This window comes from Hypomesus nipponensis, chromosome 12 (genome assembly GCF_054491055.1).
Source record: "Hypomesus nipponensis isolate SF chromosome 12, ASM5449105v1, whole genome shotgun sequence".
Classification (NCBI taxonomy): domain Eukaryota; kingdom Metazoa; phylum Chordata; class Actinopteri; order Osmeriformes; family Osmeridae; genus Hypomesus; species Hypomesus nipponensis.
The window spans coordinates 8,486,867-8,514,665 of record NC_140372.1 but is presented as its reverse complement, the minus strand read 5'-3'; the positions used below and the strand labels follow the sequence as shown (position 1 = coordinate 8,514,665).

Below are 27,799 nucleotides of genomic sequence, written 5' to 3'. Positions count from 1 at the left end.
GGGTCTATTCTTCACAATCTCAAGCAAAGCAGTTGTTATATATAAACCTGCGCCGATGAGCAGTATCAAAAGTACAAAATCAATCCCATAGTTATATGTTCCGGAAAGATTTATTGTTCTCATTGCCTTGGATTGACGTTTTCAATAAACTTCACGGTGTGGTTTCAAGCCAGGAGAACTAGAGAACCAAATATTCCAGTCAATCCTACACACCATCATAGAGGGGGTTGGAGAGGGTGTGTCTGAGTATGCGGGTCTCCTCTGAGTGTGCTCCTACATCTGAGAAGCTTCTGGAGACCGGTGACAGACAGCAGTGAGACGAGAGTGCTGGCTCCCACTGCTGGCTCCCACGTGTGTTGTGCTGCTGCTGGTGATCTGGGTCCTCTCAGGTGTGTGGAGGCAGGGCCCCAGGGGGGGAGAGGGGGCCTCCGGTCCCCCTGGATAGATAGGGGCTGTCAGCACCACCACGGCAACCTACAGGACACAGCTGGGGCCTGTTGTACCTCTGCAGCTGGACTCCATTTGTTGTAAATAGAAAATTACGGCAACATCTGATTTTGCATTCCTCTCAAAGCATTACCGCATGATGCAGGCACACAGATTACCGTAAAACAGACTTGCATGAATGCAGATGGACAGACGCACACAAACACACACACACACTCTCACACAGACAGACAGACAGACAGACAGACAGACAGACAGACACACACACACACACACACACACACACATACACACACACACACACACACACACACACACACACACACCCACACACACACACAATTTCAATTGGAGTAAGATATCATCTTTAAACTGACCTCCCTAACTCAGGCGTCTCGAACGCCCTCTGACCTTTAAGCAGAGTGGGATTATGCAGGAAGTAGTGTTAATATTCACCAGGTAAAGACATGTGGCCTCTGTGGCCCACCGTGTTACCATCGGCCTTTCCTATTGGCTGTGAGGTGGTCGTATTGTAATGAGGGGACCAAGAGTCAGTAGGACATCAGCATGAGTTATTAATACTCCTTATCTACCTCCTCAGGGCGGTCCAAGAAGCACCTCAGTACCTCTGCAGGAGGGACAAGGCAGTAGCTCTCTTGAATATACAGAATAAATGACACATGTCGATGTCAAGAGACAATGTACGTGTCTTTAATATTTCTCAATACTGTTTAATAACTACCATCTGCTTTCCACTTAATTATTAGAACCACCTTTTCTGTTTGTTGGTTCACTGGGGACCTTTTTTTGTATCGCTCGTGTAAACAGGATTTAAATTGTTTTTGTTCTGTGGCTTTATGTAGCACAATGTCTCAGAATCTCATGCTGTGATCATTATTCCTATCGCTTACATTTGGTTGGTGGATGGATAGGGGGCCGGATAAGTGCTGCTGATGTGTCTGTCTGGTGAATGGTAGGTTGGGGTGAGTGTATGGGGTTCCGTCCGTGTGGGTGTGTGTTTGAGAGCCCTCTGACACAGCAGCCTGGTGTCAGCGCTGCTCCCTTCAGAAGAGGCCTTTCATCCTCCTCTCCGTCCCCTCACCGGCACGTCTGGCACTGCGGCAGCCGTCTCAGTAACCCCCAGCACACTCGTTTTATCTCCCTCTCTCTCTCCCTCCCTCTGTCTCCTTCGTTCTCTCTCTCTCTCTCTCTCTCTCTCTCTCTCTCTCTCTCTCTCTCTCTCTCTCTCTCTCTCTCTTTCTCTGTCTCCTTCGTTCTCTCTCTCTCTCTCTCTCTTTATTCTAGTTTTCCTGACATTCTGTCTTTCTCTCCCCCTTCGCTCCCCTACGGAGAAGCCTCCGCATGTCTGGTAGTGATCAGGCAGAGATCTGAGGCTGGCTGGGCTCTCACCGGGACCTGGGTCTCCTGGAGGGGAGGCCAGCCACAGCTCCTCCTCATTTAACTTCCAGCGTGAGGGGCATTAGCATAAAGCTGCATGAGCCCCGGCACACTTGAAGTGCCTCTACATCTCTTCCCCTTCAGTTAATTAGATAGAGCACAATACCAAAGCACCCCTCTCTAAAGTGGTGTCAGGGGCTCCTCGTCGGAGCCGGCTCGACGTTGTCTGCTCAAGCACTCGGATGAGGAAGTGTGTGTGTGTGTGTGTGCTGGGCGATAGGGGGGGGGGGGGGGGGGTGATTATGGACCTGCCTGCGTAGACTTTGGCAGTGCCGGGCTGGGCTTCTGTTGTGAAATGATGCTGTTTGAAATGGGATTGTCCATGGCCACTCAGTTGGAACATCACATTTGAGGTCTGGTCTCTCTGCACGAGTGTTAGCAGAGCACTCAGCGTTTGACTGGGGGCTTCAAATTGATTCATAAATTAATTTAGTCTCTCGGCGGCAAGAGGCGAGTTCAGGCAAAATTTACATGATATTATTTTAATAAAAATGAATGACCTATCAAGGATTTGGGAATATGATCCATCAATGCTGACATTGCTGGGAGGAGGGGAGCAAGACGGCTGGTCTTTTGTATGGGTAGAATACGGCCTTGTTAGCATGTCACGTATGTCATAATGCATGGCTGTGACTTCCATGGTGTAATGTGATGTTTTCGAAGCAGCGGGAGGAGATGACGAGGTTGAGGGGATGTAGGAGGACAGCCTGTCACTCTATCTGTCTCTCTGTCTGTTTTACGGCCAAAGACATTTCATTTGACTGACAGGGAGAACTTATTGAAGAGGACACTGCAGAATCCCACTTTTTCAGGGACCTAGATAGAAAATATATTAATAAACATAACAAATTGGTCAACAATTTCAACCATTCACAACGTCCCAGTGTACGCATTATACTTGTCAACAGTGATAACACCTGCAAATTTCCCTTTTCAAAACAAAGTCCAGTAGCGCCTTCAGGAAAGCACAATGATTCATAATGACAAATAAAGTCAACATGACCTCATGTCAACGTTAACAGTACTGTCACCTCTTTCTAATGGCCTGGGGGGTGGCTGCTTGTGTCCTTCTTCTCAGCGACGTGTGATTACAGCGAGAGCACCTAACCTCTGCCTGTTAATTAGGAGGGCTGGCCTGCCAGTTCCAAGCTGCCTGCCTGCTTGGTTAATTGATTGATTGTCCAGCATGTGCTCGCAGCACTCTGCCTTGCTCTCATTGCTCACCCAATCAGTCAAGCTGGTGTTCAGGAGGACAGCGGTACTGTATTAAAGCATCATTAGCCCTGAGGAGTGCTGGCCCCTTCCTGAGTTAGATACTCTGCGTGCTGCAGGAACCCCTCACCGGCTCCACCGCATGAAGCTATACATGGGTGACTGCAGCTTGTGGGAATGTCAACCTGTGGATGTCGCCATGGTCATGTTATGCTTGACTTACAGTGTGTACTAATGATGGACATGTGGACTGTGACTTTTTGATTTACTCAGTGTATGATCCAATGATGGATTTCATCGTAAAAAGGGTGGGCCACTTTCATGCCAGTGTTCTTATATTAAGACTGATATGTAAACTGATATCAAATCACTAATTCAATTCAACTATTTTACTACCCATGTTTCTTACACGTTATGATGTATGTATTATGTATCTTCATAAAAAACGTTCTATTCTATAGTCATGGAGTTGGACCTGAGCTCTAACCCCCTGGCCCGTCAGTCCGCTGTTAGAGGCAGTGTTCCCTGGCGGCACTGTGATGTGTTGGTGAGCGGAGCTCTGCCCGTGCCTCGTGCGCGTTCCGCCCGTGCCGCGCTACTCCGCGTGTGTGTGAAGCTGACGGGAGCGGGCAGCTGCGTGGTCGGAGGGGTGTCTGAGCGATGAAACCCTCGTCACTCATAAAGAGGCTCTATAAATCAGGTTTCCCAAGGGCCCTGGAGAATGCAGGACATGCAGTAAAATGCATTCCTCAAAGCCGGTTTAATTCACAACAGACCCGTCTTCTGTCGTGGTTTTAGGGGCCCAGCTACATGAGCCCTGTGATGAGCCGTGCTTGTAAATCGCCACTCCCATAACATCATATGCAGTGAGCAACACTTTGGAGTTTACTTGCGGCACTCGACGATTCCGTCTGGAAGTGAGTGCAGGTTGAGCCAGCCAAGTGCAGGGAAGAGAAGAAGTCTTCTGGCTGTGTGACTCTGGATGAAGCTGTGGAGATCGACGCACATATTAAAGACGGAGTGGAAGCGTGTGTCACAGGAGAACTGAAGCTCAGGGTTAGAAGAACTCAGCCTGACAGATATGAGACAGGAGGGGAGGGACGAGGGGAGAAGCAAAGTCTGTCTGTCTCTCTGCCTGTCTGTCTCATGAAGATCAGAGACTACCAGGGATACAATGTTGGACTATATCAATATAATACCTAAAGCCAAGTTTGACAGAAGACAGAAGTCCTTGATCTCATTGGCTCCATTATATTTTCTTAGGCCACTTCATATCATTTTAGATAATCTGCCATTCATGTGAAATTACTCATGTCTGGCTGCTTATAAAATTGTAGATTCTTTAGGAACAATGCTGATTTCATTGATCCTTACATGTCAGCCATAGGAGATTGGTGCAGCCCTTGAACCTAATTGTATTTTTTAACACGCTTTCACTTTTAGCCCATGCATATTGAAACAGCAGGGTATTCCTCACATCCAATCATCTTCATCAGTAGAGGTGTTACAGTTGAATGAAGGATCAGATTGATTCTCCTCTTTACCTCTTGCTCTGTGCCTAAAAGTTTGTGTCCTAGGGCTATTTTCCCCCTCTCTCGTTTCTCTGAGAGAATAAGGAATCACAGTGGCAAAAGCAATCAAAACTTTCAGATCAGACGTATCCTCCGCTGAATACTCTGACAGAATCGAATCATTTGCGGCGGGTGAAAAAGTCTGCTGCCTGGTCCCAGGCCCTCGCTCTTCACAACTGGGTTGTGTTTTATGTGGTTTCAGCTGCCTTTTCCTCAGAGTCCTGCTGCCATGGCTAATTTTGAAGTACATGCAGGTTCACTTCAGCTACAGCCTGCATGGGGCTAACATTTTTTCCTAAACCTTTAATGCTTTTATCAAGAATTGACATTGCAGCCATGCCAGCCCTAAGGTAAGATGGGGTCAGGAGAATAGATTTCAAAGCATTGTAATTGCCTCGCAAGAATGTCTTACATACTGTTTGATAAGAAGAAAAATGCATTGTCGGCAAGGGATGGCATCAGGCTTCAAAGACTCAAGTTTGCTCCTGCATTATTTAAGCAATCAACACTCATATACTTCTAAGATTAAAGCAGGACTGAAAAAAAAAAATGAATTCAGCTAATGAATAATCTACATGCAGTTTTACACAGAGAAGGGGGCGAAGAAATGATATACTGTGTATTTATATTTCATAATTGAACATTGGAGAGAGGTGTTTATACATGGGAGTTACAGTAGTGGTGCCGTACAGTTAATGTATGTGAGAGAGAGGATTCACCTTTGACTCATGCAGTGTTTACGGCCATATGAATTACAGTGGTTTAGGCCAATTTATAGGCAAACTACACATCCAGTCCATGTATATCCCACAAAGACATATACTTTCAAATGATTAATCACACACGGCACTTAAAAAATGACAACAATATTATATTTCATAAAAATGTACAAAATTATTTACATATTCAGCACAATATGCTGGCATGATAATGTACAAAAGACAATTGTAATTCCTTGCGATTATAGCTCAGAGCCTCTGATTAGGCCTATTGCCTGTAGTCCTTTGCCCTTTTCACAAAAAAAGCTTTTGGACTAAAATAATGAAAAATAATACAGTAATTGGAATCTCATTTACACAGAATATGTAGCCTATCAAGTATGTGCATATTCCTTTGAAATGGGTCTTTAATTCCAGTCACAACTCACGTCTCAATTGTCTGACATTGTGTTGTCACTATTAATCTCAACAGTGAAAGTCAGAGCAACAGCACAATCACATAAAGGCTCGCAAAGAACACTGAAAATAAACTTGCCAAGACTTAGTAGACAGTAGGAAAGCTTTCTCTCTATCCCTGCCTTGTTTCTCTCTGCAGTCTCAATGATAGAAAGTACATTTGTTTCCAATGAGTTCATATGAAAGAACGAAATCTTTTAGATCAAGTTATTCACATAATTTTCCAATTCTACAGTGTATGTCCTTAAATACTGTAAGTAAATGATGAAAAAAAAAAATCCAAATACATTGGACCTGTTTCAGTTTGTAGTGTATCATATGCTCATGCATATGCTTGGGCTTAGCCAGGCACTTAGTACATTCGTTTTACTGCAGAACTGTACTCTCATGTACAACTTTTGAAATACTTGTGCTGTGGTTTACATTATTCCTACTCATCTAAAGGTAAAATATGGCTTTTCAAAAGATAGAAAACGGCCATCTTAAATCCTTGACAAATAATACTGTACAGGGTAATACAGGTCACACATTGAAACAGGTGTTTTGGCATGTACTAAAACAAGTCCTCTGAAATGTTTACACATTCTTCATGTCCAGGTCAGTGGTCAAGGTAGGGCAAATAAAAAAAGTCAGAATTTGAACCCTTCTGCAACAGCCTATATGATCGTCTCATCTCCTCCTTCTCCCACAGTGCAACACAGAAGGCTAGGACATTAGGTTCAGGAACTTGCTCTCCTCCGCCAGGGCGGTTAGCAGGGAGCTCATGTCTCCAATGGCCATGTTGCCCAAGCCAGCAGGCACAGAGGGCAAGGTGACAGAGTTCCGAGGAGTGGTGAGGCGTGAGGAGGTCTGGGATAGGCTCTGGAGGAGCCCAGGGCTCAAAGTACCCGACATGAGGCTGGAGTGGTCCCCATCATCCAGCAGGGTGTCGAAATCGATCTGGGGCTGCTCTGCCGCCTGGGACGAGTTCTCACTGCTGGACACCTGGCTGGAGCAGGGCCCCTGGGAGCCCTGGTCCACCCGCAGCCCACACGGAGGAACATTCGCCATCGCAGACATGGAAAGGTTCAAATTACTGTCCGGCTCAAAGACCTGAATCTGCCCCGTGTAGTACATGGCGTTGTCGTCCAAGCTGTCGTTGTCATTACTCTGGCGTTCAACAGGTCTCGTTTGACTTTTAGCCATAGCTTCAGAGTTGCTGAAGACTTGGTTGAGGTTGGTTTGTGTTTCTGTCCCAGAGTGCTGTCTGTTCAGGCTCCTGGAGTCAGGGGGAGGCCTCGGCTGCATGAGTACTTGATTTTCACCTTGAACGGCATTCTGGGACAGTGAGTTATAATTCTGACGAGGGCTTCCACAATTTCCACAGTTATCCTCAAATGTGACTTGCGACCTGTTATTGTGTGTAGCCACAGTCTGCATCGTCAGGAGGTTTCTGTTGGGGCTGGGTATGTCCATGGTGTTCCCTGTCACGTTGCCACAGATTGGGCGTTGATTAGCATTAGCGCTAGCATGGCTAGGCCCCAGACTCTGGTTGAAGCCATACTCTAAGTTTACAGGTTCATTCAGGTTAGCGATCTGGGGCTGAATCCTTTGTTGTTGGACACAGTTGATCCGTGGGTTGGAGTTCGGCTGTGGATATCTCTGCTGAGGAACCAGCGTCAGGTTCTGATTCATCTGTGGGTTGGAGCTGAGGTTCTGGTAAGAGCTGAAGTTGTGTTTTTGTTGGACCACAGCGAGGTTACCGTGGCTGAACTTGTTGAGCTGCTGGGAGGAGACCTCCATGCTCCCTGAACTGACCTCGTTCCACTGGACGGGCATGTGGCTCTTGTTGATTCTGGGAGAGGAGGGGTGGGGCTGCTGCTGCCTCGGGCTCAGGGCACAGGGAGGCGGAGCCTGGCCGGGCGGGGTCATGTTGGCATCCACGACCGCCATCCGTCGTCTGTGGTACAACTGCCCCTGCTGGGGGTTTGTGTTCCCATGGAAGCCCTGCGTGTGCCTGCTGTATGGCGATTGGCTCGGGTTCGAGGCTGCCTCCACGTCCTGGGAGCGCGTGTAGCGGACCACGTCCTCCGGAAGCACCATCACCTCCTCGTCGAGCCGACCGCCAGCGTCGCCGGCCACGGCCTCCATGGCGACGTTCTCGGAGATGCTGGGGGGGCGAGGGACGTAGGAGTAGCGGTGGAGGCCGCCGTCAGAGCGCGAGGGGCAGCTCTGCAGGGCCAGGTGGCGGCGCTCACCGGCCAGGGGGTGCACGCTGCCCAGGCTGTTGTAGCGCTGGCCCGGGGACAGAGGCTGGGACTGGGGCTCCAGGGAGGCATGGCGGACAGGGTCGCTGGCCCGCCGAGGCAGGCTGGAGGGGGCCTCGTGGGGCATCATACTCCGGGAGGGGTAGCCGGTGTCGCTGCAGCGCCTCGGCGCGACGTGGCCCCCAAAGGGGTACGCGCACGCCTCCTGGTGCTCCCCGTAGAGCGCCATGCGCGTCCTGGCGCTCATGCGCTCCATGCTGGGCAGGGGCGTGGGTGGGGCTCCCCCAGTGGCGGCGGCGTATTTCGCCTTGAGGCGGTAGTGCTGGGCCGGGGTGAGGCTGAGCATGCTGGGGAGGCCTCCTCCTCCTCCTCCCCCCCGCCACACTGGCTGGCTTCGCTGGAGCGGCGGGAGAGGTCGGTGGAGATGGGGTCGTAGGAGTCGGCCGAGCTGATGTTGTTGTGGTGGCGGTGGCTGAACTGGGAGGCCTCGGAGGAGCGGCGGCTGGAGTAGCAGGGGGAGATGCCGGAGGAGCGGCGGCTGAGGGCGTAGGCCGAGCTGGTGGTGCTGGTGGAGCTGTCGCGGCGCACTCCCAGCTGGCTCAGCACCGGCGTCTTGCCAGGGAAGAGGTCGCTCAGGCTGGGGCAGGGGACGCAGGTCGTACCGCCACCCAGACCCCCAGTCTCCAGAAAGGAACCTGAGACACACGCACATTTGTGTTAGGACAACACTACACGTGACATCTTCGAACAAATGTTTGAACTTCAATCGATCTTAAAGTCAACCTCCTTGTTCAAAAGCAACAGTCAAGATGACATGCCAAATACCCCAGTGGACTTGACCACTGACATCTAACATCAGAATCATTCGGATTCTTCTTCTATTTTGAAATAGTGACTTTGCTGACTCACCGCTGGCCAGTATGGGTGGCAGCTTGGTGTGGGTCCCCTGAGGCGCTGTGTTGGCCCACTGGCAGGAGTCCCTCACCGTGGTCAGCCTCTCCTTCTTCAGGTGCTCCAGCCGGTGGCAGGTGTTGAGCTGCTTCCGCAGGTGGAGACCCAGCACGGCGCCCCCTCCCGACCCCATGATGGTGCCTGTCCCGGGGGACGTGGCGGTGTCCAGAGCCAGGGGGTCGTCCAGAGCACTCAGGTCCCCCAGGCTGCCCCCGCTGCTGAGCATGGCCATCTCTACTCCACTGTCATGGTTGGTGGCGCTGCCAAGTGGCGATGGCTCACTGCTGCATGACGACTGGCCGCCAGGGCTGGACTGATACATCTGGAGGATGGCGGAGAGAGAGAGCGAGGGGGAGGGAGGGAGGGATGGAGGAAGAAAGTGGATAAACAGAAGCCATGTTTACACCAAGGTCCTCAACCGGGGAGAAAAATGGAACAGCAACAACAAAACGACAGGATGTAAATCATGAAGCTTTTGAATCCCCCTTAACTGTAATAGTAAATAATGAGGGCCGGGGAGCCTCTGATTGTGGCTCTCGTAGTCTGTCTGTGAATTGAAAATGGGTGTGATGAAAGCATGCTGGAGTGCATGAGGCCTGCACACTGGGCCTCTCATCTGGGGTTGTTAAGCATGTTGGGGTCCTCTTTCGACAACACCTCCGTGAGTACAAGCTGTCATGTCGGAGGACCGCCCCCCCACCCCCCCACCCCAACAATGGCTGACACAGATTTGTGTGCATATCTTGCATCTTTTTCCCACCTCAGGTCGGTTGCAGAGTTCCCTCAGGGTGCTTGTCAAAGCACGCCTGGCTAAGTGGCTGAGAATTTATGATCTATCATGGCAGCATTCCTATTAATCATGTATGTTCGTGTCTGGCGAATTGACACCAGAAACAACTGACAAATAAGGTGAGCTGTCTCTTTGAATCAGACCTATTTCCCCGGCCTACCCAGGGACGCAAATGTATTCAGGCCCGTTGAGAGCTTAAAAGCTGTCTTAATCACGGCTTGATCATTGCCGCTATTTGTTCAGAACAGAAAAACAGTCCCAATGTTTGAATATTAATCTAGCATTGGCTTTTATCATTGGCAGGGTTAGATTTCTGTTAGATCTGCCTGCCACTGTGGAATTGGGCTGGATAATCAGGAAGGGGGGGGGGGGTCCTTTAAAGCGGGGGGTGGGGTGAAGGCTGGCAGCATTGCTTCATGTTACACAATGGCCCATGATTGGGAAACAATGTCAAACTTGAAGGGCCCATCGCTATCGGCATACAGTGTCCAGCTGGGACAGACACATCGCCAATGTTGGTGTGTAACCAAGCATTTCAAATGAACCTGCAGGACCTTGTAATGCACAACACGCCAAATACAATGGAGACATTTACAGACAGGACCTCGTTGTTCACTCTCTGTACTTTGGTCACGTGGTGAGATGGTTGGATGAGGACAGTCGTTATTTGTAATGGGGGGATGTGGTGATCAACAGAAGCTGTGCTCACCTTAGTAATGTCTGTCCTTAAGGAATGTTTGAAGGGGAGAAAGATGGATACATTCGAGCAGCAAGCAGAGATTGTTAAAAAAGAGGGAGATTATTAGATTTAGGGGATTGTTAGATAAGATTTGCATGCTATTGTTAGTGTGATATTAGATTGAAGAAAAAACTGAATGTAAAGACCCAGGTTCAAGAAAAGTACAGCCCCAGATTAGTGACTGCAACCCAGCGAGGAACCATCGTCAGGGTTGTTTACATCCATCGAGAAGTTCACAGATTCATTTACCACAGAGTTTTCAGTCTTGATGGACTTGACCTGCAGGTAGTCCTCCATGCCTCTGGAGGTGCTGTTGGCCTCCAGCTTCTCCTCCACGCCCCTGCTGCTGGGTTTGGAGCCGGCGTCGTTCTCGCCGTTCTCCCGGGGGTTCTGCGGCCGGGGTGGGAGGTCTCCGCGCTGCTTCTTGGTGACGTGGGCCTCGGGCCCGTGGACGGTCTTCACGTGCTTCCTGAGAGAGCTGGGGTCTGTGTAGCGCTTGGTGCAGCCGGGGATTTTGCACACGTAGGGTTTCTGTGAAAGAGATCCACTTTAGCCTGTTGGTATTGTATCGCTAACAGTCAAATATATGACTCTGAATTAGAGTCTCACTCTCTCCTACTTACTCAGATTAGCTGTGACTTGATGTTGGTGTAAACATGCAATTAGAGATATAAATTATGCATGTAGAACAGTGACATGCTGGTTTTACCAACAGCCTCAGTATGATTCATGGGCGCTGGTAATAAAGTTGGAGTTACTAGTGGATCTATGGGATGTTGTGATCCCAATCTCCCATCCTCTCTCCCACCCCTGATGGATTGTCGGGGGGTTGAAATGGTTCCAGGTTTCATTCTGTATTCATGATCTGCAGGTGGTCCCTCTCCATGGGGATAGGCTTGATTCGCACTAATGCATTGTGGGCTTGCAGTGCTCATTAGTTCCGCACCTCATTATTTACTCACACTAACGCGTAGACACACACGGGCATGCCCACACACACACACGCACACACGCACACAAATACTTGCACACAAGTGAGCGCGCGCACGAACACGCACACACGCACACGTGCACATACACACACACACAGCCCTGGATAATAGGGCGGGGAGGAGCGTCCAAGAACAATCACCATACATGATAAGAGAAAGCCTGAACAGATCTATTTAAACCCGAACAGGGCCAGACAGGCAGTGGCATATTCACAACACATTAAGCTCTTCTTACTTTCCTAATGCTTAAGGTAGTGCTTAAGTCAGAAAATATAGTACTCTGTTTCCTTCAAGGAGGTCTGAGAGAATTTCTAATGGAGTCTATAAGGGAGTCTGTCTGAAGTGAAGGCAGTGAGGGGCCGGAGAGAGGGGGGGGGGGGCTTGTGAACGCGGGTACCTCGTTGGAGTGTGTACGGTTCTGGTGCTTGGCACGGTCTGAGGCGTTGGAGAAGGCTTTGTTGCATCCCTCATGCTCACACACGTACGGCTTCTCTCCCGTATGTGAGCGCAGGTGCGTCTTCAGGTTCTCCAGTCTGGAGTAGGCCTTTGAGCATCCCTCAAACTGGAATGGAGAGAAACGCACCCAACAACGAGCAGTCAAAACAACTGTGGTATGAGGACATCGTGCACCTTTACATGAAGATCATCCTTACTTTCCCACTTTTTGACATTTTGATGTCAATAATTTGTCATAGCTCTCGATGCATGTATCGCACGACTATTTATGACAATATTAATGTCTTTATCCTCAACAGCATACAGTACAAACTCTTGTTTGAAGGGAAGGAAAGCTTGCAAAACAGCATTTATACTGTTCGAAAGTCATCCTTGACTGCAGCTTCACAGATTTAGAAATGTCCTGAGTGACTTCGTAGGTGTTTGTGCTTGTGAGGGAGAAAGAGTTTGTACACGTGTAGGTGTATGGTGCGGAATGTTTACCAAGGTGAATACCCGGCGGGGTGCAGAGTCTGCCTATGAGTTACTCACAGTGCACTTGTGTGGCTTCTCCCCAGTGTGTCTGCGCATGTGAACCACCAGCATGTACTGAGCCTTGAAGGGCTTCTGCTCCCGAGAGCACTCGCTCCAGCGGCACACAAACTCCTTCTTCTCTCCGTGGATGTGGTCATTATTGATGTGCTGCAGACACACACGCGCACACATACGGAGAAGGTTAGTTCCCGCTTGAGCTCACAGACCATATGTACACTTGTATTCATAAACACTGTTTTGCAATATGGATATTTATCTTTAGCATGGGAGTCTTATCTGACCTGAGCAGAACACACTCAGCTACCTGATTTCCAAGTATATCGACTTCACACAAATGTTATTCCCTTTTGTTGAATGTGATTCTGTGTTGTGTTATAAAGAACATCAAAACAGGTGAGAAAAAAAAGGGGATTTCAATAAGGCAATTTGTGACAGTGCCGCCATTTGCTTATCAAAGAACATTTTTAGGGGTGTCATCAATCAAAGTTTGGAGTTTACCTTGCGTTTGTCAGACATGAAAAAAGCAGGGTGATTGTGGTTTTTGGTATGCACAAATGAAGGCCCGCTTGCAGGAGTCACCGGCGTTTGATAGATGAGATCCCTGTTTTTTCTCGAGAAGGATTCTCTGACTGGAGAATTAAGCTCCAATCAATCGTCCGTCAAATGCCCCACTTCGCTCTGTTTGTATATGTATGGGGTGTAACACTTTAATTTGCCGGAATTGCTCTCTTCCACATTGGAAACCCCTCTCCAAGATTGATGTGGTGTCTCTCTGGCCAAGCCTGGGGTGGATGAGTTTGGACAGGTATAGTGCACTTGAAAGCATTCCCTCATTAGGCTGTAGTGTTTGAGTGCACAGGACCACTCAGTGGTTAAGTGTGGTGGGATCACCCAAACGCCATAGTTTCCTTGGATCCCTTAATGACAACGTTTTTAGAAATGTCCCAAATCCTTGTGGGTACCGGGGCCACGGGCTCAGCTTTCCATCCATCCAGCTGTGCTGAGGCCAGTGCATTTACGCAAACACAGTTGGTGACAAGGGCCATCATTGTGGTAAAGGGCAGCCTATTCCTCAGGCCACAGAGCCTGGGCGAGTTGTTGGTTTAATGTCCAGGGGTGGATCATTTAGCCCTGGACACATGCTGGTGGGCGAACATGCGCTCTCAAACAAGCGTCTCTTTGTCTCCAACCCAAACCATCCCGGCCTATCATTAGGAGAGATCTCGGAGAGCAACTAAACATTCAGCGGGGTGTAATTTAGTGCAAATCCTCCTGAGCCCCTGTGACTCAGAGAAACAATGAGCAGAGATAATGGGGGGAGGCTGTGCTCTGAGCTGCTTCTGTAACAGTGCCCCCCGGACACGGAACACTGCTTACTTCTCTCTCTGCCTCACTGGCGGCCCGGTATGTCCCAAATCCATCAAAGCCCCTACAGGCTGGGATGGACAGTTACAGAAGGTTCAAGAAGCTAAACGACAACATCTTACAGAAGCTGAATAATAGTTTGTTTGAGAGCCAAACTGACTTTGTCTGATGGGACTTTGGGACCAGCCAAGGGAGGACATTTAAAGTTCCTGGGGGAGGGCTTTCTGCCAGGCCTTTCTGGGGTCAAAGGTCATGCGGCTCATACAGACCGGGGGTCAATGAGCCTGGCTGTGACACAGCTGCACTGGCAGGCTCAGCTATCAACACACACTCATTAGCTACCTGCCTCTGGCCTTGTGCTAATCTCTGCTAGAAGTAATACAGACTAATTTTCAGTTGCTCTGGGTTTAAAGTAGAACAATGGAGTAGGGTACGATTATTCTCTTATTTGCCACAAGGCCAGCTCTAAGCAGGTGGCAGGCTAAATCATAGGAAGGTAGCACATATACCACACACACACACACACACACACACACACACACACACACACACACACACACACACACACACACACACACACACAAACCCAGTCCCCTTCTTACATGGACCAGCTGGTCTTGAGTGTCGTACTCCTTGCAGCAGCCGTCCCAGTGGCAGTTGGTCTCGTACACCATCTCAGGTTCCTGCTTACATTCATCCTTGTCCAGATCCTCCTTCAGGTCCAGCATGCCACCCAGATGGTCCTGTGTGGAGGCAGGACAGCATCAGACACCCCTCCACAGCAGGACGCAACTCATTGGCCCTTTACTGTCTTAACTGTCAATCTGCCTGCTTCTTTTTTTCTTTCTTTCGTAATTATTATTCTTTTTTTTAACTAACTTTTAACCCCACAATCTTCTCCCCCCCCCACCTCACATTTTCCTGCACTTCCTCCAATCCATCTTGAGTTGCTCAAGCCGCTTTCCGCTCTTAAAAGGTTCAAAGTGCTCCTACGTGTCGCTGTGTGCTTTCTTAAATATCCCTGCGTTTTCAACACAGATTCATTTGGGTGAAGGCGGTGGCAGTGGATTAAAAGACCGCGTTAGCTTTGCTCTCTGCTGGGGGAGGGGGTAGGGGGGGTCGGGTCACACGTTGAGGCTGTCTGGCTGGAGACCGTTCCCGCGCTGTCCTCCCGGCTCTCCCAGTGCAGCGCCGAGCTTCTACACAAGCCGCCACGGCGCACCACACCCCCAACCTGCTGACTGCAGCATGTTTATCTCTGCCCCGCGTGCTATCTTCATCAATTCTACTGGCCCCAAGACGACTGTGGGCTTTGCCATCCTCATGCATCACGGCCAAACCTGCCTCGGAATCGGAGAGGAGGCGCAAATTTGTCAAAAGAAAAGAGAATGAGCCCGGCGAAGAAAAAAAGAAAGAAAGAGAGGGAAGAAGAGGGGGGGGGGGAGGCTTCAGATGACAATAACAGCCGGCCGATATTTCATGAAAATGAAGTGCTCTGGCACAGTTTACAGTGGCCAGGGAAGGAGGGAACAAACAAATGGATGCAAAGCTCTTATCACATGGAGTTTTTCCCGGCGCCCGAGGAGGGAAGCGGGTCAGGGAACTGGGCTTCCCAGGGGTCTGTGCCACGCCATTGATCAGGACCCAGTGTTCAGAGGGAAAAGATGCATCCATCAGAGATAAGCGTACGCAGAGCACTGCAGGGGCTGACGTTTAACCTCAGCTCCGCCTCTTTGAAGGCCTCCGTCACATCACTCTAATCAGACCGTCATCATCTGTCCCATCCATGTCCTGAGTAGGACTGTCCCCAGTAGCTGCAGTGGACTGGTGAAACAGCCGAGCCTCTTACCGGTGAACAGGGGGACAGTGACCTCGCCACCTCCGTCTCCATCTTCACCTTTGACCTTTTGGTGATCATAGGATTGACTGTGCTGCTGACTGCCGAGTCTCCATTAGGATTCTGGGAAGAAAAAGGGAGGTAGAGGTGGACCGGAGAGGAGGGGAGAGGGAGAGGAGAGAAGATGTGAGGCGAGCGCGTGTTAACAGTGTACCCTGTGTATTCTCAGTGTGTCACGTGCCTGTGACAGTAAAACCCCTTTTTTCAAAGGTGACCCACCGAGGAGACTAAACAGTCTAGCTGTTTCTCTGATGAATGGATGTACATGGAAACTTCTAGGGAGTGAGCTCAGTCCTGCAAACCTCATGTGACTCCTGGAGGGAGATGAGAGGACGCTCCGGCGGAACGATGGCTCTCCCTGTTGATAGGCTGCAGAGTCACGAGACACTGTTGTGCTGACTTGGCCAATGTGCGTGGGTTTGAACCGCGCAATAATAATGCTGACAGTGATTGCCCTGAACCACGGCAATGTGCTTTAGATCAGGGCAGGAGGAATCGGCCTGTCTTCAAGGCTGTGTTTATGACACACGAAGCCTGCAGCCTGGGTTGCCACTATGTGGGTTGTGGGAATGAGGAGGTCTACATTAAAGCCGTCTTTACCCAGACAAAGTTTAGATTCAGTAGGACATCTCAGTGAATGGAATGATCACAAATGCACAGGCAGGACCGCCACAAACCTCAACTTTTGTACACAAAAGACGATAAAGGGGGAGAGCTATACAGCCATCGCTACCACTTTGAAACAAAATCTTTGAGTTCAGACAAAGAAAATGATTGCCTATGGGACATACTTCAAGTCCCTCCCCACAGCGGGTGTTATTGGACGGGGCCTTACCTTGGCCTGGATGTCGTTGTGGTGGACTGAGGGGGGCAGGGAGGTGAGACCTAAAGTGGCGTGCTGGCGGCTGGAGAAGGTGGGCGAAGGCTGGATGAGGGGAGGGGTGTGACCGAAGGCACTCAGCCCCCTCTGCTGGGACAGCAGCTGCTGGTAGGCCATGGGGTTGATGGGATGGGGGAACGGGAAAGAGGGGCTGCCAACCAGACAAGAGCATATGAACAGGTCATGAATGACATCCCACAAACTCTAGTACCACATTTACATCATCTTGTGTTGGAAGTTGGCTGTTTACTGTAAAGAAATACCACATTTACTCTATTAAGTGTATAAAATCCTCACCAAGAAACATGCGGAACAAGAAAGGGAGTACTTTCTCTTTTAGACCAGCCAAGAAGCAGACGTCAGACCAGAGTGTGTGTGTTTGTATGCAGTGGTACCTGATGCCCCCCACAGAGAGGTGTCCATAGGAGCTGGAGGCTGCAGAGCTGGAGCGAGAGTTGTTGATGTAGGCCACCAGGGAGTTGGGCGACGTGCGGATCATGGTCTGCAGGTCGATGCTGGCGTCGGACAGGGGAGAGATGGACAAAGCTCTCTTCCTGCTCAGTCTGGGGGTGAGTCTGGGGCTGGCGAAGCGCGACACTGTGGAGCACAAATCAGCACGCAGGCATGTCAACGAACGTATCAAACTTTTTTCTCTCTGTCATTTGGACATTTCCCTAGACACTGGATCATGAACGAGTCTGAGGAATGCATTCAACTCATGACGCTGTCTTTCTACCCTTCCTCCCAAACCCTCTCTCCACCCTGGTGAAGTCCTCTGCACAGCAGGGCCTCTCCCTAAGGGGGGCACCCACTTACCGCACGGGATTATGAATGTTTGCGACTTAAAAAAGAGTAATTCCATCCAGCCCAAATCTATTGAGTCACTCTTGAGCTGCATCATTGTGTCATTTTCGCATCCTGCCCAGCGGCGTGCTATTTCGGGAGCGGCAGACCTGGCGGACCGCTGCTCCTGCCTGCCGGGACCCGGTGATTGATGTTCACACAGCCTCCCTCCGACACTCACACCCCCAGGAAATAGAACAGGCCTATCAATAAGTGCTCAAGATTGATTCACAGCTAATACAGTAAACAATTTGTATGAGGTGATGGAAACTGGGCCTGGCAGGATGATATTGTGCAGTAAAATATCAACTCATCCTTCCTGGAGTTGGTGGGGATGGTGGAGTGAAGTCCTGCCTACATTAGAAGAAAACAACTTTCTTACTTTTATCTAAAGAACTTCATTTTAATGTACCCTACTAACACACATTTCCAGTGTATATAACTTAGAATTTGTTTGACGACACATCCAAAACACACAGCATCTGAAAAGGTGGGTGAAGGTAAGGCAAACCGAGCAGAAACATTCTGGATTTGTTAACACATCGTGGCCTCATTTAGATGCAGAGTCAGAATGATCAATCTTTTCCAGAATAATCCGAAGTAATTACTCTGATAAACATCTTAGTGTCAGGCTCACTCCTCACTTTGGCAAACGAGGCCAATTTAGAGGAATTGATTTCGACAATGAGGAAATGTATGCAGAATGTTCAGATCGATCTCACGTTCCCAGTCCTTCATGCAAATGTGCCTGCGCTTTATTTAATGGTCTCAAACCTGGTGTGAAATACAGCAGTGATCATCTACGTCGACACAGATCTGATGAATCCGAATCCGTGAAACATCCGGATGAAGTGGAGGCCATGCTACTGATTTGGACCAGAGCAGTCCTTTTACTGTCGGACATACACCACCATTACAGATACACGCTTGTAAAAAGGTCTATGCTAATGAATACTAATGAAGTTTGATGCTGTATCTAAACGCAACTGGTGGTTAAAAGTCTGTTTATCTGTGGCAGCTGGCCCTCTGCCCTGACTGGACTTTTACTGACTGTTGTGTCAGCAGAAGGAGCAGTCAGCCAGTTGCTGTGGGCCCAACAGGTGCTCCACATTAGCTGTGGTGTTGGTGGAGCCGGAGCAGTCGTAAACCCCTCAGCAGGTTGGGATTGGGACCAGTGTGGTCATTACCCAAGGCACTGGCAACCGGACGTCCATTACGGCTAACAGCTCAGTCATGTGTGTGTGTGTGTGTGTGTGTGTGTGTGCGCGTGTGTGTGTGCGTGCTTCAAACAGCAGAAACTCAATCTCTTCGTTGTTGAACAACTAGAAAGTGGCCTGGTGCTCTTGCTCTACTGGGTTTAACTATATTTTGAGGCTCTTTTCATGACAGTTACGTATGTCTCTCAGATGATTCTTTGCTGGGAGTATTTCTCTTCGGTGGAGTCCCATTTGACATATGTTCTCAATCTCGCTACTCTGAGACTTCCTGTTGGGACGCAGACAAACTTTGGATGATGCAACAAACATGTATAAAACTTGACAACCTGCCAGGGGTTCTGTCTGCTGTGACACTTATAGAGACATTCCCCAAGAGCTGCTAAAGAAATTGTGCATGAGGGACAGAGGGGGGGGGGGGGGGGCAGAGGATGTGTAATTTAGGTAGTTAACCAGCCGTTAAGTCAAGGTCTTCCTGGTGGAAAAGCCACTGGTGAATTTAGACGGTATTTGCATTGCATTAACAGCCTGGTTTGAGTGAGTAGGGAAGAGCCGTTCAGGAATGGCAGCCTGATTTATCTGTGTTACTCTGCTCACCTCTGGGGAGATGTGTTTATTAATGTGCCACTTCCCTTGATAAATGAGGAAATGGAAAAGCCCAGGCTGCCGTTCGCCTAGCCTCCTGGTCTCCCCCTGTGATTTATGTCAGCAGCCAGCCCCAGCCTAGCCCAGCCCAGCTCTGCTGCGCTCCCCTCCTGAGGGGTGAGGGTGTGTGTGTGTGTGGGGGGGGGGGGGGGGGGGAGACCCCCATCCCGCTGGTCCTAAGAGGCTGTGTCATTGGGCTTTTCACGGCCCTCCACGGCCAGGCCTCCTGGGCCGTGTTTACAGTAATTGTGTTTGGTCCACGGCAGGATTTTTTTCACCTGGGTATCCGTCCACACCACAGTCCAGAGTGACTGGGACTGCTGGGACTGTGTCTAACTGTGCTAAAGCGCCTCTGTCGCACTCATTTCCTTCTTCTGGCGGACATTTATTTTCCTCTGGAACAAATACTGGAATCAACATTTCCCTGAGACAAAAGCCAGTGAGTGCTTGTGTTGTGTTGGGGCTGAGGAGAGCTGTGGGCCTGTATAGTGTATGTCACTGTTGGGGAGTGAAGTTATGACAGGTTTTATATGCCTGGTTTGATGCCTTTGGCAGCTTGCCTCCCCTGGAGCAAGCAGGGGCTTGGCTCAGACACCACAACACTGCAGCTCATTCACAAGCTCAGTCTGGGGCCTGGAGGACAACACTTACTGGCCCCTCAGAAAGGCAGCGCCAACCAACGCTAACGCAGGCATGGCTGGACACTTTATGGCCACCGGTGAGATTTTTCTAGTCCCCTGGGAACTGCTAGTCAGGTTTAGTCTTCAGCTTGTCTGTGTCTTTCTGTTGGCGTGTCGAGAGGAACAACGACTCGCCGTGAATGCCAGGGACCTTGTGACGGCGTGCGGATAGAGGATAGAACCTTTTCCTCGTTTGTCTGTGGGCTGCTTGGGGGTTGCTAAGCTACCTGCCAGGGGATAGAGGGCCGTGCGAGTCACACCACCTCCACGCACCTCCTGGTCATCGCTCTGGCTGTGTGCCTCATATCTTGATGAATGGGGGAGATCCACCTGCTGTCTGATAACTGAGTGAGAATCAATCTACCATTATCTCCCTAGAACGCCTCCTATGACAGAGTCCTTAACGCCTGTCAGGGTCTGTGTGTAAATGCCATTCAGTGAAGGGATAGAGAGCTACTGCACAGATAAAACTACAGGCTTCTGCTGTTTAAGTCAAGAGCAAGAAAAACAGTGAGATAAAAAAGTAGGCCTTGTCGAGAGAAGGTCAGCTTCTAGTAAGACTATCCGTCATATAAAGACGTAGGACGGTGCTATAAACAGGCTCTTTCATAAAGGTACAGTAGGCGTTGATGTCAATTTATCGCGTTGGCGAAAGCAGCGTCGGTTTTTTGAAGGCATGTTGTATTACAAAGGCTCTGATAGATGATGACACGGCCCTGGGATTCACTGTAACACAATCCCTTTACTAGGATCAGTCTCCCTCCCAGACATAGCTGCCCTTTTAAGGTGACAGAGGAAGTGGAGGATGAAAGCAGGCAACCATTACATTAAATATACCTCTGACACCCCCCCCCCCCCCATCCCACCCAACCCCTAAGTGAACTGTCTCAACACGGCATAATGTCACCTAAGTACATCGGTCTTGTTGTTTATGAAGAACACTGGACTTGGAAGGAAGAAATAAAACAGAAGAAGGGCAAGTCTTAGCGCACACGGCCGTGACCTGAGTCCACCTCTTTCCTTTCAAGTCGTTACAAAATGATTTGTATAAAAAAAAAAAAACACACACACAAATTGTTATTATTTGTTTTAGACATTTCACTCAAATTTCATCTTTTGCTGACATCTCGGCAACACAGCGTTCAGGAGAAGTGTCACTCTTCATAGAACGATTCACAGTGAAACTGAGGTAGTTAGGGGTGTGTGTATTTGATTAATCATCAGTAAAAAGGGACTTTGAAATCCAGTTTGAGCCAGTCTTCCAGTCAAGGGCCTCTGCTCCCCCACAGCAGCCCCAGAGTCACTCACCGTCCACAGGGGTGATGTAGTCCGGCAGTTGGGCGGCAGCTGCCACCGCCCCGGCCCCCTGCATGAGCAGCTCTCCGTAGGGGTTCCTATGGGCGGCCATCAGGTGGTAGTAGTCCGCCGGATTGGCTCCTGGAGGGGGAGGGGGCAGGCCGAACAGGCCGCGCTCTTTCAAGTGTTCATGGGCCACTGCAGGGAGAGGAAGGAAGGAGGGAGGGATGAAGGGAGAAAAAGTGAGAAAGCAGGGAGGGTGAGGAGGAGGGGATGGGTGTGGGGGGGAATTCCAGCCAGTCTCGCCACATGCTGCAGACAGGGTTTGAAAGGGCTGTGCGAGAACGTGACGGCACTGTCCTACAGAGACATTGATGCGGGCGAGAGGGATGGGCGTGCCGGCCAGTGATGTGCAGCGGGGCGTGTCAGTGCCCCTGAAGATAAAGGGAGGGAGAGAGAGACAGAGAGACAGAGAGAGAGAGAGAGAGAGAGAGAGAGAGAGAGAGAGAGAGAGAGAGAGAGAGAGGGGGGGGGACAAGGAGACAGAGAGGGGGCCTCCACATTCCTGCATTTCCTCTGCCTCATAAACAAAAGTAGTGGGGCTACTTGGCTATCTCTTTCTTTCTTGCCGCTTCTCTCTCTTTCTCTCTCTCTCTCTCTCTCTCTCTCTCTCTCTCTCTCTCTCTCTCTCTCTCTCTCTCTCTCTCTCTGTCTCTGTCTCTACCTGTCTGAAAACATGTCCTGGTGCCGTATGCACTGTGGACGAGCCCTGGAGTCCCACAGTAACAACCCCGCTACTGTGTTAACATCTGCACCTAGTAAACCACATTTAAAAGTGTCAGGAGCAATAAGAGTGAGATATGAATTTGTTTTACATGGCCTGCCGCCGTCAGAAAAGACCCGCCTGTCCGCCAGCCTTCCAACTCCATCTGCTCGGCTCGGAAATCTGGGAGGGAACGTCTGCTCTCGGTTAAGTTTTTGGGGCGAGCGGATGAAGATTCCTGTCCTGTCTCCCCTTTGCTCTCCACCCACTGTGTCACCTCTCATAGAGTAAAGTGATCCTTCAGACACCGTTAGACGTTTGGGCCTAAAAGAGAACAGGCGTGTGCTTGTGTTGACTTTAAAGGAGAAACAGGTTATTTTCTCTCTGTCATCTACTAGATCACATGTCCACTTAAAAGTGTTCATTTTGTGTTTCGGGTAAAAAGCATGCCAACAGAAGATGAAGGCCAGAACTTTTCTCACGATAAAACATTTCTTATTCTAATTAAATAAAACGTTGATAGAGAGATAAAGTGTAGAGAGGAAACAAAAGGGGGAGCTACACCACAGAGCCCTGAGGTCCTGAGGTCTCTCAGAACTGATGTCATGTGATCATGTCATGTGATATGATGTAGAACCCATCCTGAACAGGGAAGAAACAGCTGAATGAGCTTGTAAGGTAGAGTGATAGTGTGATATTTGTGTGAAGGCCAGTATGAAGAAAAGTTGTTTCCCAAAAAATCCCCCAAATATTATATCCAGAATGGATACATTCATGTATAAATTCACTCAGATAAAAAGCACACTATAATTAAAATGGATACTTTCATGTGTAAAATTACTGATGAAAAGTTCTCTCATTCCAAAACTTAATCCAAACTGCAACCAAGTTATCCTTTCTCAAATGCTGTGTGCTGGAAAGGGTCACCTGGAAACATAAACGCAAACTACCTATCACTTCAAAACTCAAGGCCTGCTCCAGAACCTATTAGCATTCCCTCTCCCTGAAAATAGCCTCAATCTTTTCTCTTTCACCTAGCTCTATCACGGCCAGATCTCCAACGCTCGGCTTATTTCCCTTTAAAAGCACAGGCACATTACTGTTGACAGACTGTAAAAGGTGATTTATTTCCCATTCAGACTCCTCGCCTCAACCCGTTATTGTAATTCAGCTCTGACTAAATAGATGTCATCACGGCAGGGGGTACATTTTAGGGGAATTTCTTTTGGCCCTCGGTTTTCTCTTATCAATTTCTGTGGTTTTGGGATAAAACCCTGAGAGAATCAAACACCTGAGCCTGGAGGCTGTGTTTCCCACAGAGTAATCCACCTAAGCGATTGTGGAGTCTATTTGTGTCTCTGTCGGGATTGTTTACCACCAATCGAAACATCTGAAAACACTAAAAAACAATTGCCTCACATGCAGGTATGTTAATGACTAGAGTACTCCCAAGTGCACGCAAGTCTCCACTGAGCCATGCAGTCTCATTTAGTACAAGCTCCACAAGGGACCTGCAATTTGGGGAGGCAGTGACGCCGCTCCGGGGCGAATCAAAGCGTTGACTCAGGGACGTGACGTGTTGTGATGGCGGCAGGGGGCCGAGGTGTGGGTGTGAGTGTGTGGTTCAGGCAGCCTGGCCTGGGAGAGGGGGTGTCCGGGGTGCAGCCACTCACGGTCTGCGGGGCTGAGGCCGCGCGCCGCCGAGATCATGGAGAGGGTGGGGCTGCTGTGCATGGAGCGCAGGTAGTGCTCCATGTGGGGGTTGACGTAGTGGTGCGGCGGGCTGAAGGGAGACTCCCCGGTGGGGCCGGCGTGAGGCGACAGGCGGATCAGGGAGATGTCGGAGATGACGGGGCTGCCTGCTAACCCTGTATGACTGGGGAGAGAGAGAGAGAGAGAGAGAGAGACAGAGTCAGAGACAGACAGAGAGAGAGAGAGAGAGAGAGAGAGAGAGAGAGAGAGAGAGACAGTCAGAGACAGAGACAGAGAGAGACAGAGAGAGAGAGAGAGAGAGAGAGAGAGAGAGAGAGAGACAGAGACAGAGACAGAGACAGAGACAGAGACAGAGACAGAGACAGAGACAGAGACAGAGAGACAGAGACAGAGACAGAGAGAGAGAAACAGAGAGAGAGAAACAGTCCAGTTTAATGACACAGCCTAAAAGACGAGGCTCCCCAAAACATAAAAATAAACATCGTTTTCATCCTTTTTAAGAAGTTACAAAACACATAAATGAGGTTTAGATCTACAACTTAAGTACAAAAAAAGTTCCATTGTGTCAAATGAACACTAAAAAGACAATAAAAAACCCTTATTGCAGTTGTGAAAAAAACATTAGACTGCCTGCAGCTTGCACATTCTAATATTTAGGGCAGTGCACTCATTCCTGCTGACACGGCGGTGCAGAGCAAGGCCGGTTGGCACACACACCTGAGAATGTAGAGTAGACTCTGCAGGCGAGTGTATCAGGTCTGAGCCTGAAGTAATTAATCAGTGAATCTGATATGCTCTGTCTCCCATTCTGTGTATACAGACAGAGATGAAAATGAGCTCACGTCTAATACCATTCCTGTCTCTATCTGCCTTTGATCTGGGGTGGAGTTCTCTGGTGAGACTGAGGTTCTCTGGTGTGACGAGGTCATTCACACACACACGAACACACACACATCGCAAAGACATGTGCGTATGCAACCAGACAGCATATCCCTCAGGCAATACCTGCTGTCTCATTACTGGTTTACTCTAGCTTACCTCATTCCAGAACATACATACTCCAGTAACCGAAGCTACCATTTTCCCTCTGGGTCACACAGAGGATAAATAGTTCAGGTCTTAGCCAGATATTAGTCTGTCAACCTTCTGTGCCAAAGCTGAACTGACACCAGCTCTGAGGTGAGCTGGTTCAAACCGGCTCCTTGTCATTGTTCCTTCAGCCCCAGACAGAGACGGTTCCTTAAAGCTGCCCAGAGCGTGGGTGAGAGGAGGGCTGACCCACTAAGGAGCTAGCTACTGTACAGAAGCTCTCCTCACTAGCTGCCCAAGGTCTGTCAGTGAGAGGTGGGCCTCTGTGCCAAAAACTAGAGCTGTTCCAACACTGACAGACAGGAGATCAGAGGATACCAGATGGCTCTGGACACCCCAGTCAGACCTGGAAGATCTGACACCCCGGAATCTTCCACCTGAACATCCAGTTTGATATCAGCTTAAAGGGAAAGCCGGATGGAAGGAAAATGGTTTTATGGTTTTGTCCAAGATACATCAAATATTTACTGTGGTTTGCTTGCAATAGAATGATCTAACGGATGCAGTGGGGCTGAACGTGTTTGCAGATTTTGTTCTGATCCAGATAAACCTACATTTCTCTTCACTTTCCTTACAGAGCAGTCTGGTTTGGACTATAAGTATAAGGCCCTCCAGACTTAAAGTACTGTCCCTAGTCTGAGATTCTGGCCTTGTTTTAATTGTTGACAAATCCCCAGAGATAAAGGAACCATTCAAAATTTAAAAACCTTGAGATGTGCTTACTGAGGTCTTGAAATGTAAAATTCACTCCAATCACGAGTTCATTTGATCAAATAGACTGAACTGCTCTCAAAAATATGAACCACATGCATTTTTCTCTTTTAGCCAGCAGGTACATAGCCTGGGCGGGAAATTTACCCAAACAAACCCCTTTATGAGCTTTAGAGATCTGAATCAGTGATTCTGAACACCTAAATAAATAATGGCCGATATTCAAATGTGAGAGTTCTGTCTGTGAAATGGGGTTTCATTACTATGCGTGTCTCTGGGTGCACAGGGAGAGTCTGTGGAGCGTATCACTGCCTGGCGCCAGGGCCGGAGGCCCTCTCACCTCAGTTGTCCTGCTGGTCAACCACCCCCCGCCCCCGCCCAACCCCCCCCCTCCTCTTCAGGTGTCAGGCAGACCCACCCTGCTGCTACCCGGGCTGAGTGTGCACATGGGGTCATTACACTTTTCTTGGCGCTTCAAAAACACTGTCGGAGTGATCTAAAACGATTTCATTGAATTTACACCTCCGCGCAGACATGACCTTATTTTCAAACGTCTCCTGTGTTGATGCAGTGTTTTTATGGCTCGTCTGGATTGGAGCTGCATTTTACAAGATCATTATAATGAGGTGTTCAAATTAAACAACCCCTGTCTCATGGTATAATTGCTGAAGACAGCATGGACAAACATGGCCTGTTTGAGGTCCACATTGTTACCTGGTTCCTTGTCGGTATTTGTGTTCTGTATGTGTATGGGTATTCATGTGCACTCAAGGTGTGTGTGCAAGTGTGTGTCTGTCTCTGTACTGAGCTGCTCCACGACACTAGAGATGAATTACAGTGTGACAAAGTCTCGTCTGTACCTCTGGGCTAGCGGTCTGATTGAGATAAATCACACCATCCCGGACTGGGCTGGAATAAACTCCTGCTGTAGGTTTACGGACCTGCAACATGATATGGATGGTTCAAGCTCAAACTTAACAGGCAATACTTTTACACTCCCCTCCATGCAGACAGAGAGAAAGAAAGACATGACCTACATACAAACAAACGGCTCATTGCTCTAGTCTGCTAAAACTAGGTCTGGTCAGACTGCTGTAGGTGTGACAAAATTCCTTATTGACTGCTGTATCAACTGTTGTTATAGAGTTGAGAGGGGTTTCATTGTGTTTTACTGTTGAAGAAAAACTGACCAGCCTTGGTCTTTGGGCGTATGGCTTGGTGTGTGGGTGGGAGACATCTCTGAACCAAACAAAATGATCCTAATAAAGGGTTCTTATTACTGTCTTTAGACATGACCAATACTGTAGGATAGAGCTGGAGTTTGAAGAATGAGCTACTGATTGCCCCGAGGCTGTTTCCCCCCTTTGTTTCTAATGTGGCGACAACAAAAACAATACTACTCTCTCCATCTCAGGAATGGGATGTCCTTTATGGTCACCCCACCAAGCTGTGGTTGTGTTTTTCAACAGGTCCTTAAATGTGATGAATGATTGATTATTCCAAAGCCAGGTGGAAGCTGGCAGGACGGTCAGGGAGAGTCTGTTGAGGACAAGGAGAGCCTGTGGAAACCCTCTCCGTGTGATTTCAACCAGCCTGCCCTCCCGCTCAGAAACATCCTCAGACGAGAGACTGATGAACCGGGCCCCACAGGTCTGCTGGTGGAGACTTTAGCTCTTTGTCGTGGGTTTCTGACATTCGCTGCCGGTGCGCAAGCTGTCCTCCGTACAGTAGGAAGAGGAACAAACCCTGGAGGAGGCAAGCTTTCCTCTGCCGCTCCTACAGCATGACAGCTTTGACAAAATAACAAGCCCCCTCATTACGTTATATGCAAACAATGATAAAGGGGACTGTATGGAGATGTCATGTTAGACAATCAAGGAGGGGACCTCTGACACACCGCCACGAGTCTATAATAAAGTGCCTGGGCCCTCGACAAATGACACCACACTTAATTTGCTGTGCAATGTTCCTGTAATTAGATGAATTTGGCGCAGGCAGAGGAAACGACAGCTAGATCAAGGTCTTGATGAATTAGGGGTCCACTGTCAAGATCAAATCACATTAATCAAGGTGGCCGAGTCCACAGACAGATTTTTTCTCCCCCTGCTTCCCCGGTCCCTGTGATGAATAGC

At 49.2% G+C, this 27,799-nt stretch overlaps 1 protein-coding gene across 1 annotated transcript in view; it reads right to left on the bottom strand.

Moving 5' to 3' along the window:
• Positions 1 to 5,329: 5,329 nt before the first annotated feature.
• Positions 5,330 to 27,799, bottom strand: part of LOC146260909 (zinc finger protein GLI2-like) — a 41,745-nt gene continuing 19,275 nt past the window's right edge. Inside the window, 12 exon segments of the mRNA XM_084668376.1 lie at positions 5,330 to 8,488; positions 8,491 to 8,804; positions 9,019 to 9,382; positions 10,839 to 11,120; positions 11,979 to 12,143; positions 12,569 to 12,718; positions 14,539 to 14,679; positions 15,786 to 15,896; positions 16,669 to 16,864; positions 17,109 to 17,310; positions 21,404 to 21,589; positions 23,828 to 24,030. Of these exon segments, the coding sequence (XP_084524502.1) occupies positions 6,569 to 8,488; positions 8,491 to 8,804; positions 9,019 to 9,382; positions 10,839 to 11,120; positions 11,979 to 12,143; positions 12,569 to 12,718; positions 14,539 to 14,679; positions 15,786 to 15,896; positions 16,669 to 16,864; positions 17,109 to 17,310; positions 21,404 to 21,589; positions 23,828 to 24,030 (4,234 nt within the window). The 3' untranslated portion in view covers positions 5,330 to 6,568.